Genomic DNA, 15,041 nt, shown 5'->3' with positions numbered 1-15,041 from the left:
CGTCTCCCTGCCTCCCGCTGCCGGCTTCAGCCTAAGCCGTGGAAATGAAAGTGCTCTGCGGATAAGCAGTGTACTCGGAGGCTTTATGAGTGTCTTGGCTGGAAGTGCAGATATGGCACCACGGAGGTGAAGAGGTCACCGTAGCTGGTGGAGGATTCGAGCCACCGCTCAGCTGTTTGGAGGCTTTGTTATAGTGTTGAAAGCTGCTCGTGATCGCTTTCGCAATTACAGCGTGGAGCGCACACACTCCTGTGTTTATGGAGTGTTTTGCAGATTAGCTGTGATATACTGCTCGGCTGCAGTGACTCAGCAATGCTGCTCGGCGCATTCTTCGAGCTTTGGCTGCTGCTAAACATCCTCCTCGCCTCTTAAAAGTGTAGAAAACATACCGAGGTCGATAACCCCGAGCGAACGGCTCGTCATTGTTCCGAGCTTTCCTCGATCCCCTTCCTTTAAAAGCTGCCGCAGGTGTCTGTGCTGCAGGGCGTCTGCAGGCCAACTTGTGGATATCAAAGCCTGCAGAGCGTCATGTTCTCTCTGATTCTGACTATAAGTTGAACCTGCTGCGCCGTGAGTGTGGGGATTGTACAGATCACATTCCATGACAGGCCTTATTATCCCGCTGCATTCTTTTATCCGTTATGAGCCAGTTTTTAGTTAACGTTAAATAGTTTAGCCTTAATTTCTTCAAATATACCCATAATCCTCATCCTACAGACGGCAGAACAGTGTTCTCTAAATTTGTTAAATGAAACAATGAAACGTGATATGCTTCTATGCAGCTGAATTTTGGAGTGAATTGCTTTCAGATAAGTGATGACAGTAAGTACTATATTTGTTCCATTTTTAAGTTTTACTGGGAATGCTTTACAGAAGTCGGAGCCTGAGCAGTTTTAGGGTAAAACTAGAGAGGTTGCAGGTTGAGCATGTTTCTCAAACTACTCTAAAGATCTTTTTTCTTTTCTTTTTTTTCCCCCCCATTTGTGTTCCAGCCTGAGCTGCGCTCCCTGCGAGGGACTCTGTCCTAAAGTGTGCATGGGCCACAACTTAGTGGACTCCGTCACCGCCGCTCAGGCCTTAAGAGGCTGCACCATCCTCAACGGGAGCCTGGTCATCAACCTGCGCGGAGGAAGTGAGTGTGTTTGGATCAGATTGCAGTTTATGACAGATTAGCGCAGCAGAGCAACAAACAGAGGAATGTTGACTCTGCACAAATAGAGGAAAACACATCAGGGGCGTGCAGCGACAACCAGAGTCAGTTTCAGTGGAAATGCAACGACAGTGAGAAACTTCGAAAGCCCTGATGAATTCAGACATCTATAAACCAGTAAATAATGCAGCGCATGATGAAATATTGACAGTTGCTCAAATGAATGAAGATCAAATGGCAAAGAAAGCTACTGTCTTTAGTACAAAGCATGCTGCAGAGTTGGAATTGTCTCTGAAAGCTGTTCTTTTTATTCTTGCAGACAACATTGCAGCTGAACTGGAGGCCAGCCTGGGTCAGCTGGAGGAGATCACCGGCTACCTGACAGTGCGACGCTCCTACGCCCTCGTGTCCCTCTCCTTTTTCCGCAAGCTGCGCGTGATTGGCGGAGAGGAGCAGGAAATCGGGTGAGACTCCAGTCCTCTGAGCCCATCTCGCCCTCATCATGTCGGAGCCTCCGCCTGTAATTACGAGTTAAAAGCGGAAGGAGTGACCTTTTTCCAACTGTCTCTCTGCGGTTGGCTGTTTCTGGTCAGACATCCTCAGATCGTACTCAAGGCTTCACCCAAACACACACACAGCGAAGACGGGCCACACTTACAGTAGAAATGTCGAAGGATCGGCAAATTGAAACCCTGAAATTCTAAAACGGTCACCTTCTCATGTTGCTCAAGTGGCTTTTTATATTCTCCACAAATTGTCACGTATCATGAGCGGTATTCATGCAGCGCGCGCCATTTCTCTCGCAGGAACTACTCCTTCTACGCCCTGGATAACCAGAATCTGCGGCAGCTCTGGGACTGGTCCAAACACAAGCTGAGCATCCTGCGGGGACGCATGTTTTTCCACTACAACTCCAAGCTCTGCATGTCCGAGATCCGCAAGATGGAGGAGGTGACGGGAACCAAGGAGAGGCAGGCCAAGAACGACATCGCCTCCAAGACCAATGGGGACCAGGCCTCATGTAAGGAAAGCCCTGACGGAGGCAGAACTGGAGCTGCTTTTTGTGACATTGTCGTTTCCTGCACTGATGTGTCTTCAGATGTCCGTGAGAGTTTGCTGACCATTCTTGAAACCACAAAGAGCTTGCAATTATGCTCTCAAATTTCACCCGCCAGAGTGTGACTGCTGCTACCAGCACTGCACTGATTCGATGTTGCCTCGTCGTTTTCCTCTCAGGTGAGAACCACGTGTTGAAGTTCACACAGATTCGAACGATGAGCGATAAGATCATGGTGAAGTGGGAACCGTTCTGGCCTCCTGACTTCAGGGACCTGCTGGGCTTCATGGTGCTCTACAAGGAAGCGTGAGTCGTCCTCCAACCATCCAGAAACATGCAGATCTTTAAATCACTCTTCGCTGACACATGAAACAGCACAGTGCGATTACAGATTATCAAATCGAAATGTGGGATTTCAGTCAGTGCTTGGTCTCACTTCTTGTCGTAGTTTGTGATTTTATGCTGGAGTTCCTGTTTTTCACATTATTACTTCTAACAGCTATTGCGATCCGTATACAGTAAAACCATATTTCCCCTTTTCTTAGTTGCTATTTAAATCGAAAAGCCTGATTACTGGAAGATAAAGCTGTTCTGCAGCCCTGGAGATGAGGGAAAAATGAATTTCCATGACTTTGCTCACATCTTTTTGCTTATTTAATTATTTATTTTTCTTTCAACAGACCCTATCAGAACGTCACAGAGTTTGATGGGCAGGACGCCTGCGGATCCAACAGCTGGGTGATCGCCGATGTGGAGCCGCCGCGTCGAGCCACGGAGGGGGACAAGGAGCAGTTTGAACCGGGTCACCTCATCCTGCCCCTGAAGCCCTGGACACAGTACGCCATCATGGTGAAAACCCAGCTGTCGGCGTCTGATGAGCACCAAATCCATGGGGCCAAGAGCGAGATCATCTACGTTCGAACCAACGCCACAAGTAAGACCCACAGAGTTCAGCTTGACCTAAAACTTTAATAGAAGTTTTAACGTCACTCTTTATTCGTTTTCGTGGCGGCAGTATGCAGCTGGAGCTTTATTATTTCTCCAGATGTTTCTCATCTTTTGGCCAGAACATTACCTTTCATGAGGTGGGCAGAAATTCCCTTCCTACTGACATCAGCAGCAACGCAGATCTGTTCCAGGAGGTTTTCCCCCTTTTCCGTTCATGTATTATCAACCCATGAGCACCACAGTCCGTTGGTTACTGCACTAAGTCAGTCAGTTCATGAAAGGACTTCGTTTTTTTTTTTTTTTTTTTTCTTTTCTGCTTTTCAAGCGCCCAAACATGGAAACCCAGTCCGAGCTCCTCTCCTGTCCTGCAGCTATTTATAGGTCCATGTTGTGGTGTTGCTATTATTGACCAGTGGGAGTCTGCGCTCTGTGTGTAAGTGTAAGTCTCGCTTCTGTCCTTGGCACAAGAGCGAGGAAGAGGAGGGCAGGTGGCAGGATCCGCCCCCAGCACTGCTAACCTCCAACCCGCAGACAGAACAACAGACAGACAGAAACGGCGAGAGAGAGAGAGAAACGGAAAGACGGGAGAAGGGGCAGGGCATGGAGAGGGAGGGAGAGAGGCGCAGGAATGAAGGGGGGGGGGGTAAAGAGGGAGATAGAGGGGAAAAAAGAGGGACTGAAATGGAGAGAGAGAGAGTGAGAGAGACAGAGAGAGAGAGGGGCACACACACACATAGACAGACACTCTAATAACAAAATGAAATGTTTCCAGATGCAACCAAAAAGACACAACTGGATTAAAAACACTACCAAAGTTAAATAGACCAGTATTTTCAGAGAAGCTCTACAGAAGAATTAACAGACAGACAAATTGTGATAAATAATGACAATAGATGAGCAGAAACAGTAGGACTTGTTGCGTGTGAATACTGGTGGAGTCTTCCTGCGGTGAACGAAGGATGTGCTTCAGATCTGTGTCTCTCTCTCTCTCTCACACACACACACACACACACACACACACACACCATCATACTTCATCAGAAGGACAGAGCTGTCAGTGTCAATCAGCTGTTAACGCTGAAATGTAGTCTGACAATGTGGTCAGACCTGTGCATGCGTGTGTGTGTGTGCGTGTGTGTGTGTGTCACACACAGCAGCAGCGTGACGCACTCAGACAGCCCAGCTGAGGTCTGCATGGCCCCTCGGGGTTCGGTTCTCAGACAGCTGTGCCGGGTGTCTGAATTTACCTTCCACTCAACGTCGCATTCAGACACTGAAGATGACTTTCAGTGATCAGATGAGCGCGATGATGATACGCAGTGTTCACTTCTGAACCGGTTCCTCCACTTAAAGAACTGATGGGACACTTAATCTGCTGGCAACAACACATACAAATGAAAGATCACAAGAACAAACGGCTGCACTCGTTAAATCAGCTCAAATCACTCGGGACGTTTAGCGGGAAACATTTTTCATTGCAGTGATAATTCGTAGAACTGAGCCTTTTTACTATTAAATACTCTGTGTTTATTTTTTTCTGCATTTGAAGCAAATGTTAACAGGTAAACCGTGAAGATATGTGAGAAAATGTATAAAACGTCTTTGATTCAATGCTAAATCTGACCAGACATGAAGACATTCATGTATATAAATACAACATTAAAGCAGATCGTCAAACTGAAAGGAAAGCTGTAGACTGAGATATAGCTTAGCGAAATGTGAAATAAAAACAGAGCACAGGCATTTTGAAATAGACTTTTCTGAATTCCCCCTTTGTCATTCTTGCACTGTAGGAACAAATCAAGCGTCTTCCTGGCTCGTTGTCACATCTGCAGGATGTTCCTCCATATTTAACCACCTTGTCCGTCGGTGTGTTTTCCCCAGAGCCCTCGGTGCCTCTGGACCCCATCTCCTCCTCCAACTCCTCCTCCCAGATCATCCTCAAGTGGAAGCCCCCCAACGACCCCAACGGCAACATCACCCACTACCTGGTCTTCTGTCAGAGCCAGCCCGAAGCCAGCGAGCTCTCCAAGTTCGACTACTGCCAGAAGGGTGAGCGTCGGTGTTTTTCCCAGCGCCTGCCGCTGGCTCAGTGGTGTGTTTGTCCGACTCCTTATTCAGTTGATTTTAGTTTGATTTCTTTAGAAACAAACAGATTTTTGAGGCTTAGGAAGAAAAAAAAAAAGCGTTGGAGAAAATATTTGCAGAAGCCTGTGCAGATTCTCCTGAACCCTTACGCTTCTGGTTTATTTTAACCCTTGAGTGGGCGAGTGCTTGTGTTTGGCAACTTCCTCTTTTCCTAGAAACTGTTGTGCAAATTAACTTCATTGCAAGTGTTCAGAATTACAAAAGTGGTTACAAGAGCAGTAGTGAAGGTGAAAAGTGAGTTGCTGCTTGTTCTTCAAAGAGTGCCAACATTTAGACTATAGAGCATCTTCCTCCCACTAACTGATCCACCAACTTCACATTTGAATCAATTTGTTTCACGCATTTCCTTAAATCTTTGTCAGTTTGCTTCATTGTTAAAAACTACACTGCGGTAGTATTAGAGAATCTCCTGCCAATACCAATTAAAAAAAAAAACTGCAAATAAGTGGAACAAAGAGAAACGAGTGTATATAAGCCCCCGATGCTTGTTCCCCCCCCCATTCCAGTGTCTTGAAGAACAAAGTGTTAATGTTTCCACTCAAACTGTTTACGGAGAGACGCTGTGATCCGATCTGAGAAGATAACGCAGCCTCAGAACATCTGCTTCTATTTAACGCTGATGGAGGCTAAAAAGTTTCAGGACGTTTTCATTTTCAGACCTGTCTCAATTAACATTTTTGTTTCGACAAGAAAATTAATCAGTAGCGTTCCTCGAAACCGCGGGAAACGTGGCTCTGAAATAGTCGAGATGTTTCTGCCTGTGCGTCTCAGGTTCAGCAGAAGTTCAGATGTTTATCTTGGTTGAATTATTTTGGTGGCGGCCCCCGTCCACATCAGAGCCTCGCCATCAGCGAGCCGCCCGGCTTGTTTCCCTTTTTAACCCCCGAAAGTGCCTCTCATCTTGAAAGATGGGGGCGTCTTCAGGGAGGTCGTGTCACTGCGAATTTATCTCCACCCCAGACTGTTAGGACTCTGCGTGTGTGTGTGTGTGCGTGCGCTCTGTCATCTGAACCCACTCTCCTCTCTGAAGGGATGAAGCTGCCGTCTCGGGCTCCCACTCAGGTGGACAGCGACGAGGAGCAGAAGTGGAACCAGACGGAGGAGCAGGGTCCCGGGACGCGCTGCTGCGCCTGCCCCAAAACCGACAAGGAGCTCAAGAAGGAGAAGGAGGACTCCGAGTATCGCAAGACCTTCGAGAATTACCTGCACAACGAAGTCTTTGAGATCAAGTAAGACTCCTCTAACGGGCTCATGTTCTCAGGGAAGGACATGGCCGCTGGTCAGACATGCAAATCCATCGGTTCAGTGCATTCAGTCCTTTAGATACGTTCATTGTTTTACTCATGGTACAAGTCTCTTTCCGTCGATATATTACAGTTTTATGAAGCGCAAACATTCATACACGTCACACATGTCGCACAACTCGTTTGTCTACAGGTGGTCCAGTTCTTAAAGGTTTTATTTTAAGTTGTATCAGGTGTTATAGGTATTTCTAATACTTTTTAAAAGTCACATTTCCTTTTAAGAGGTGGAAGATACATGTGAGACATGCATAAGCACCAAAAACTCAGCCTGGTCCAACACTAACCTCAAGATTAACCTTCATAACTCTTATTAACTTGACATGAATCCTCATAACCCTCATAGTCTCAGTGTTAACCTTCATAATCATAACATTAACATTCATAAATGTGACATTAACCTTCATGGCATTGATATTAACCTTCATAAACTTAACAGTGACTCATCTCTTCACATCGGAGCTTCGTTGTCGTGGTGTTTTACATGGTCGAAATCAGATTCTGTTTCAGATGAACGTTCAAAGCCATTTCTTGGCTAATCCTAATTTATCCAGATATAGTAACAGTCACAGTGTTATCGACATTGGGAGTCGATTCTGTGACTTCTTTGATAATTGTGAAAGGATCCTCGACTCATTTTGTGACTCTTTAGATAGAAATCTTCTTTTGAAGTGTTTGAACTTCAGTTAAAGTGGAATTGGCTGTGAATTTATTAAAATAAGTGACGTTTTGCTTAATTGGATAAAAACTAAGTAGTAGAGAAAGCTGGGCGGTCGTTTTATTTATCTTTTTTCACTTCAAAAAGAGAAGAAATATGGAAATGGTTTGATATTTTTGGGTCATACTTTGTTTTTCATGAAACCACATCCAACCGGCCTCTCCCTCTCTCGTACAGACACTCCAGACAGCGGCGCTCCGTGATGGGCGTGGCCAACCGGACCCTCCCCGTCCTCGCCACGGCTCCCAGCCTGCCCGAGGGGCAGGGCGCCACGTACGACGAGGGCGACGGCTTCGAGAGCAAGACGGTGGTCACCGTCCACGCCAAGGAGTCCACGGTCATCTCCAACCTGCGCCACTTCACCAGCTACCGGATCGAGATCCACGCCTGCAACCACCCGGTCGACCCGGCCCGCTGCAGCCTGGCGGCGTACGTCAGCGCGCGCACGATGCCCGAAGGTGAAAGACCCGTTCGCCTGACCAACATCTGATGCAGTTTTTTTTTTTTTTTTTTTTTTTCCCCGCCCCTACTCTCATAAAGTCGTCGTGTCTGTGTTTTTTAATCAACCGCAATGAAATCCTGGTTTTCTGCAGACAAAGCTGACGACATCTTGGGTCCCATCAACTGCGAGGTGACCAAAGACACGGTGCACATCACCTGGCAGGAGCCGGCCTCCCCCAACGGGATGATCATCCTGTACGAGGTCAACTACAAGAGGCTGGGAGACACTGAGGTACACACACACACACACGCACACTCTGTGGTGTTCCTGCATCAACATAAAGCCCAGGTCACAGAGTTCAGCGCCGCACTACTCCTTCCTCCTCAGAACGACGTTCGACATTCCTCGCTCTCATTAGACGCACCGGCCGAAGCTGTAATGAAAGAAAATTTAGGCGAAACGCAATCAGCCGCGTCGAAGCGAGCCCTGCAGCGCAGACGGTGAAGAGACTGGACCCGTCGTCGTTTTGTCTGATAACCTTTAATGCCGAAGTCATTTGAGCGTCGCACAGTGTTTTAGCTGCCATGGAAACGCATTGGCCAAACATCAGCCTGATGCCGAAGCCTCCGATTTACCCAGGAAAACAGGAAAAAAAATCAGCTTTAGATGTTTCCACAGTGTAACGGCTTTGAAAAAAGAGATGCGCTGGAGCCGCTGTGGCCCAGCAAAACCAGTCCAAATATTTATTTTAAACTGAGGAGCTGACGCTGCCGTCACCTCTCTCAGCTGCGTTGCTTCCCTCTGTGCAGGAGCTGCACTACTGCGTGTCCAGGAACATGTACAACATCACCCGCGGCTGCAAGCTGAAGGTGATGCATCCTGGGAACTACACGGTGAGGATCAGGGCCACCTCGCTGGCCGGGAACGGATCTTGGACTGAGCCCACGTATTTCCACATCGAGGACGGCAGTAAGTCTCAGCAATACATAATGAAGAAGTGATTAGAATTTTTATTCTGCTGCCATTTCATTTTTTGTCACCGTCCACCAATCAAACCATTGATTTGAAGAAGCCAATGATTTGGGGGCTTTTTCATGTTGTGGTTTCTGCGTCTCACTCTGCGAACTGATGTTTCTCCACAGTCGATCCTCTTCACGTCTTCAAGATCATCATTGGGCCCGTCATCTGCTTCGTGCTGCTGCTGTGTGTGGCCGTGGCGGGATTCGTCATGTTCAAGAAGAAGTACGCCGCCGTCGCCAAACTGAGCAGTCCTTCCTCCCGTTTCAAGGTTCACCAGCATCAATAATAAACTTCTATCTCCTTGCAGTCAAACTCAAGGGCCCAGCGGTCCAATCTACGCTTCTTCCAACCCTGAATATCTCAGTGCTAATGACGGTGAGTCCTCTCTTCTAATGACACAAGTTTTTAATGATCTCTGCTCTATTTTTCATTGAAATCTGTAATGAACTGTTTTCTCACATGCAGCTGTTTAGTAGTAAAATAAAATGTGTGTCTTCTGCAGTGTACGAGGAGGACGAGTGGGAGGTGGCCCGGGAGAAGATCGCCATCCTGCGGGAGCTGGGCCAGGGCTCCTTCGGCATGGTCTACGAGGGCATCGCCAAGGACATCATCAAGGGCGAGGGGGAGACGCGCGTGGCGGTGAAGACGGTGAACGAGTCGGCCAGCCTGCGAGAGAGGATCGAGTTCCTGAACGAGGCCTCGGTCATGAAGGCCTTCAGTTGTCACCACGTGGTAAACAAAGCCTTCACCCCGCAGCGTCGTAATGAATCTGTGAACGGTTTACAGCTCTCATCATGCACACAGAGCAGTATTAATCATACCTGCAGGCATTCCTGCTCTGATAATGCGCCAAGTCAAAGGTGGCAGTGAAATGACAACCCCTCCCCCTCCTCTGTCCCTGCGTGCCAGGTGCGCCTGCTGGGCGTCGTGTCCAAAGGCCAGCCCACGCTGGTGGTGATGGAGCTGATGACTCACGGTGACCTGAAGAGCTACCTGCGCTCGCTGCGGCCCGACGCCGAGGTAAACGGCCGCCTCGCCGCCGCGTGCCGGTGGATGACAGGCACATCCGGGGTGTGCCCGTCTTATCTTTACACGTGTGATTGTGACTCTGCACCAAGAGCCGAAAAGCTCTTAACCGTGTTGACGACACGTTTTAGCACTTCAAGGTGTTTTAATTTGGAAATTGAAACTGTCTTTATGATTTTAGGCCTTTCACACAATAAAATAAATGGAAAAAAAAGTTCTCTGATTGGCAGAAAGTTAGTTTTTTTGCTCACAGCCACTGTGGAGACAGAGCTTGATTAAAATTTCATAGAAGTTGGTTAAAAATGGTTCCTGTCACTCGTAGCTCCCAGAGGCTCGTCACAGTCTGACCCTTTGAGTGGGTAAAAACGCCCTCTGTCACTCCTCCAGCCGTCTCACTCCTCGAACCTTGTCTCGGTGTCTCTCAGAATAACCCGGGCCGCCCGCCTCCCACCCTGAAGGAGATGATCCAAATGGCGGCGGAGATCGCAGACGGCATGGCGTACCTCAACGCCAAGAAGTTCGTGCACCGAGACCTGGCAGCCAGGAACTGCATGGTCGCTCACGACTTCACCGTGAAAATAGGAGGTACGTTTTTTTTTTTCCGTCTTGACCTGGAGCGAGTGGGAACGGACTTCAATTCCTGAACGACTTGCAAAAAGGAGCTGCTGATTGACGTCTTTCTCTTTCCAGACTTCGGTATGACTCGAGACATTTACGAGACGGACTACTACAGGAAGGGAGGGAAGGGCCTGCTGCCCGTCAGGTGGATGGCCCCCGAGTCTCTGAAGGACGGAGTCTTCACCGCTCATTCAGACTGCTGGTCAGTGAACGCTGAAGGTTTTTGACTTCGAGGTGATTTCGGACCGTCTCCCGCTCCCGTCGGCGTCTCACTGTCTCCTGCTCGGCGTGTCGCAGGTCGTTCGGGGTGGTGCTGTGGGAGATCAGCACGCTGGCCGAGCAGCCGTACCAGGGCCTGTCCAACGAGCAGGTCCTCAAGTTCGTCATGGACGGACATTACCTGGACCGGCCGGACAACTGCGCAGACAGACTGTGAGTGGAGTCCCATAAAAATACAACAAAAGGAAACGAGTTGCGGTCAATCGCGTTTTAGCTCAACTTCAGCTACTTCTTACTTACTTGTGCATGTGTTTGCTTTATCAGCCTCATTTTTCACACATTTCTGACCAAGCAGTTGATTATTTATGTTACTAGGGCCCTTATCAACCCACAATCACTCGGTTCGTTGTAACTGAAATCTGTAATGTCATGTTGAGCACATGTTGAATCTCGTATTCGGTGTGAACAGTTCTCTGGAAGAAGCAAGAATGAGCCTGGAAGTCACCACACGACGACCAGAAATGTCAACAAATAGCAAAAGAACTTCACTTTTCACGCATGTTTTCAACTCTTTAGCAGGTTTAAATGCTTTTAATCAGCGGAATCGAACATTAAAAATTCCAGAAAAGCCGTCAATTATTAGTTTTTCAGTGAATATAACGGCTGTTTCTGGTTTTTCCACTGGGTGTCACAGTGTTTCAGTTCGTAGCAACACTGGGATTATGTATGAGGTGCATTAAAAGTGAACATTTATAGCATATTCTAGTATATATGCGCACTAAATCTGGATGTTGATTGCACGCCACGGTGCACAGAGGCATTGGATTTACTGCAGGTCATTGCCGGTGCCAGTTAGATCACATTGGTGAATTTGAGGTATTTCGTGCACACCTTGTGTCGGGGACAATGAGTTTATGTGACTGAGCATGTTAAAAAGAAAAAAGAAAAATAAGAAGAAGCAGCAGCAGCACATTGAAGTTGTAAAATATATGAGTCCGCTGACTATGAACCCTTTATCAGGGAAGTGACCATATATGGCTACTTCCTCTTTCCGTGGCCTTGTTAAAGGCGATCACAGGAAACACGACAGATACGTTGTGCAGCACGTGGAAATTGGTGCCGTTTGTGTAGAAATTGCGGAAATACCGTCACACAAAATCCTGATTTAGGCTTGAAATTGATTCACATACTTCCCCTTTAGACACATTATTAAGCTATAAATACATGCAGTTTTGTTCAGTTTGAAAATTTTCCCAAGTGATTTATTGTAAATAAAGATTAAAATACCCTGCTCCTCCACCCCACAGGCACAACCTGATGCAGATGTGCTGGCAGTACAACCCCAAGATGCGGCCCACCTTCCAGGAGATCATCGAGATGCTGCGGGAGGACCTGCACCCGTCCTTCCAGGAGCTCTCCTTCTTCTACAGCGAGGAGAACAAGCCGCCGGAGAGCGAGGACTTCGACCTGGACATGGAGAACATGGAGAGCATCCCGCTGGACCCGTCGTCGTACTCGCAGCGGGACCAGTGTTTGGACAGGGACGAGGCCTCCTCCATGGGCCTGAGGGGCAGCTACGAGGAGCACCACATCCCCTTCACGCACATGAACGGGGGCAAGACCAACGGACGGATACTGGCCCTGCCGCGCTCCAGCCCCTCATAACACACTGTGCCCAAAAAAAAAACAAAAAACAAAAAAACACAGTGACGCCATAGATTTGAATATATTTTTGTTTTCTGTTTTTGTCATCGTTTTATATATAGATCCCACTTTTTATCACGCCCTCCTTGGAAAAGGACCCCCGCTCCCCTCAGTGCATATCTCAGGACTTTATTTTTCTCTCTCCTCACATGCCACAAACACTACAGCGAGTCCTGACTCCGACCTCAGAAGACACTTTTTGTATTTAAGGATGACGTCTCTCTCCTTCATGATTGTAGTTTATATACTGTACATATGTTGCCAAGTTTGTGATAGACTGGGCGGAAAATGGATTCAACTGTGAAACAAACTCTTGACAAACAAGAAGGCTGCTATGAAACCCCTCAGACACACACACACACACACACACATACACACACACTGTCCCTCCACCAGTCCAGACTGTGTCCCCCCTCCTCACCCTCCCCCTCAGAGTTCATCGCCGGGTCGAAGTGTGTCGGGAATAAATAAAAAGTGCCCTTCTCTGTCCGTCTGTGGCCTGCGTCGCTCGCCACGAACTCGAAAGGCTTCGGGGAAACTCTCCGCTCTCTCCCTCCAACAAACTCTGATCCACTGGAGAAGCTGGTTGAAGTGGCTTACCTCCTCTCTCTCTCTCTCTCTCACACACACACACACACACACACACACACACACACACACACTCTGCAGTATTCCAAGACGGCACACAGGATACACACAGACACACTTTTGTCGGGTTATATATTTTTTTAATTTATTTACCAGTCTCTCTCTCTCTCTCTCTCTCTCTCTCTCTCTCTCTCTCTCTCTCTCTCTCTCTCTCTCTCTCTCTCTCTCTCTCTCTCTCTCTCTCTCTCTCTCTCTGTTTTTGAGTTTTCACACTTACAGCTGAAGGATATTTAAACTGTTTTCAAACACAAGTTGGCGAACGAGTTCCTCAGATTGACCAATAGCTGCTTTGTTGGTATATTTTAGTGGGTATAGAAGATTAAAAAACAAAAAAAAAACAACCCAAATATATATATAAATATTATATTGATGTTTTTGTACATAGCTGATCTGTTGTCATTCTCGAGGTATTTTTTTTTTCCGGTCATAGAAAAAAAAATGTTTTTACATGTTAGTCTCTTATGTTTATTTTTTCTAATCCAGAAAATCATACTAATTAATTAGCTTTTTCTTTTCGTTTCTTTTTTCTTTTTTCTTTTTTTTTTTTTTGTTGCTTTTTTTGACTCATGATCAACAAACAGCACTTGGTCTTTTTACCAACACGATGCCCCAGAGAAGGAGTGTGTGGCGTCTTCAGCTTCAGATGTCTGCCCGTCATATCAAGATCAAATAAAATAGTGCTGTAAATAATGCAGCGAGGTGCATTGATGCCGAGACTCTCCGACTGCTTTTTGCTGTTGTCCTCTGCCTCATGCCTCTGTTCAGACTGTCACTACATCGCTCTAAACTTGACCTCCGTCCACTCACATCTATTTGTGCGATATTCATGCAGCGTACTTAAAGTTTCACTTCATTGTGACTGAAAGTGAAGATTTTTTTAATTGAACCTGCAGCTTGTCTTTTTTTTTCCCTCACCCAACATGTACTTCAGATCAGTGTTCCAGGTTGATATGAATGGATGAACCAGCGCAGCAGAGGTGAATGGGTGTTGGTTTTGAACCTCCAAAGTGTAATGCAGTGACGCCCCCTGCTGGCCAACAGGGAAACTAACTTCCCTGCATTCAGCACGTGGTTTTGCAACCACAACCCAGCTTTCACAGATATTTGAGAGCTTGTAAATTCTTCCACATAACGGTGTCACCTTTATTCTTGTCTTTTACAAGAGTCAAATGTCTGCTTGTCCTGAAATAGAAGTGCTGATTCCCCTTTTTCACTAAAAGTATCAGTTGAGCTATTGTGACGCATGAAATCCAGTGTTCTCAAATGTATGGAGTTTCTCCATCCTCAGTCGTTTTCTTCCCTCCACCAGGTAAATTGTGAACAACTTTAATATCCATTTTATTCTAAACTATGCACAAATTTTAAGAATGAACTGAACAATGCCATAAAGTACTCGTGTAATAATATTTTGAAGGAAACAATACCCAATCAGAAAATTATAACATGAAGCAATCATCCACATAAAATGCAATATTCAACACAGATCATTACAATTTATTGTATTAATTTCTATAGTGCATATTCCTGAGAAATTCCTATTGCCAGCATGTGCAAATCCTGTATCAAATATGTTGCTAAGAATGTGCTTAGTTTCCAGCCACATCTTTTTTTCTACATACGGAGCAGGTCACTTAAAATATATTTTTAAAAAGCCAATTTTTTTAAATAGACAAAATAATCCATCAAAACAAAATTGAGACACATGACATGCTTGTGAGGATTATGACTTGTCGCATCTGTGCTCCAAATAATCTGTGTTCAACTATCATTTTAATGATGATTTGTCTTCACAAAGTGTCTGCAGTGGTTCAACACTGCCACCTTCTGTTCAAAAATAAAAAAACATCAAATATTTTCAAGGGAGGAGAAGTCTGAACCTGCTTACTCCCGTTCCAAGAAGGCATTTCTGATTGAAATCTTTTAATCAGAAGAACGAGGAGGAGGCAGGACTTCTCTCAAGACTCCCCACATCCTCTGTCTTCATAACATTTAACCATTTGAAGACAAGAATGCTCGCAATAAAGCATTAGAATTTACTAAGA

General features: G+C 46.4%; 1 protein-coding gene across 1 annotated transcript in view; it reads left to right on the top strand.

The window, feature by feature from the left end:
• Nucleotides 1–13,400, top strand: part of insra (insulin receptor a) — a 49,966-nt gene extending 36,566 nt beyond the window's left edge. Inside the window, exons 4-21 of the mRNA XM_030114446.1 lie at nucleotides 993–1,132; nucleotides 1,470–1,614; nucleotides 1,957–2,171; nucleotides 2,387–2,513; nucleotides 2,888–3,141; nucleotides 5,040–5,207; nucleotides 6,334–6,532; nucleotides 7,500–7,780; nucleotides 7,916–8,055; nucleotides 8,574–8,733; nucleotides 8,907–9,006; nucleotides 9,092–9,159; nucleotides 9,287–9,516; nucleotides 9,694–9,804; nucleotides 10,236–10,395; nucleotides 10,501–10,630; nucleotides 10,726–10,860; nucleotides 11,955–13,400. Of these exons, the coding sequence (XP_029970306.1) occupies nucleotides 993–1,132; nucleotides 1,470–1,614; nucleotides 1,957–2,171; nucleotides 2,387–2,513; nucleotides 2,888–3,141; nucleotides 5,040–5,207; nucleotides 6,334–6,532; nucleotides 7,500–7,780; nucleotides 7,916–8,055; nucleotides 8,574–8,733; nucleotides 8,907–9,006; nucleotides 9,092–9,159; nucleotides 9,287–9,516; nucleotides 9,694–9,804; nucleotides 10,236–10,395; nucleotides 10,501–10,630; nucleotides 10,726–10,860; nucleotides 11,955–12,312 (3,121 nt within the window). The 3' untranslated portion in view covers nucleotides 12,313–13,400. The remainder of the gene's footprint in view (nucleotides 1–992; nucleotides 1,133–1,469; nucleotides 1,615–1,956; nucleotides 2,172–2,386; nucleotides 2,514–2,887; nucleotides 3,142–5,039; nucleotides 5,208–6,333; nucleotides 6,533–7,499; nucleotides 7,781–7,915; nucleotides 8,056–8,573; nucleotides 8,734–8,906; nucleotides 9,007–9,091; nucleotides 9,160–9,286; nucleotides 9,517–9,693; nucleotides 9,805–10,235; nucleotides 10,396–10,500; nucleotides 10,631–10,725; nucleotides 10,861–11,954) is intronic.
• The last annotated feature ends 1,641 nt before the right edge of the window (nucleotides 13,401–15,041 follow it).

This window comes from Salarias fasciatus, chromosome 18 (assembly GCF_902148845.1).
Source record: "Salarias fasciatus chromosome 18, fSalaFa1.1, whole genome shotgun sequence".
Classification (NCBI taxonomy): domain Eukaryota; kingdom Metazoa; phylum Chordata; class Actinopteri; order Blenniiformes; family Blenniidae; genus Salarias; species Salarias fasciatus.
This window is presented reverse-complemented; position numbering and strand designations above follow the sequence as displayed.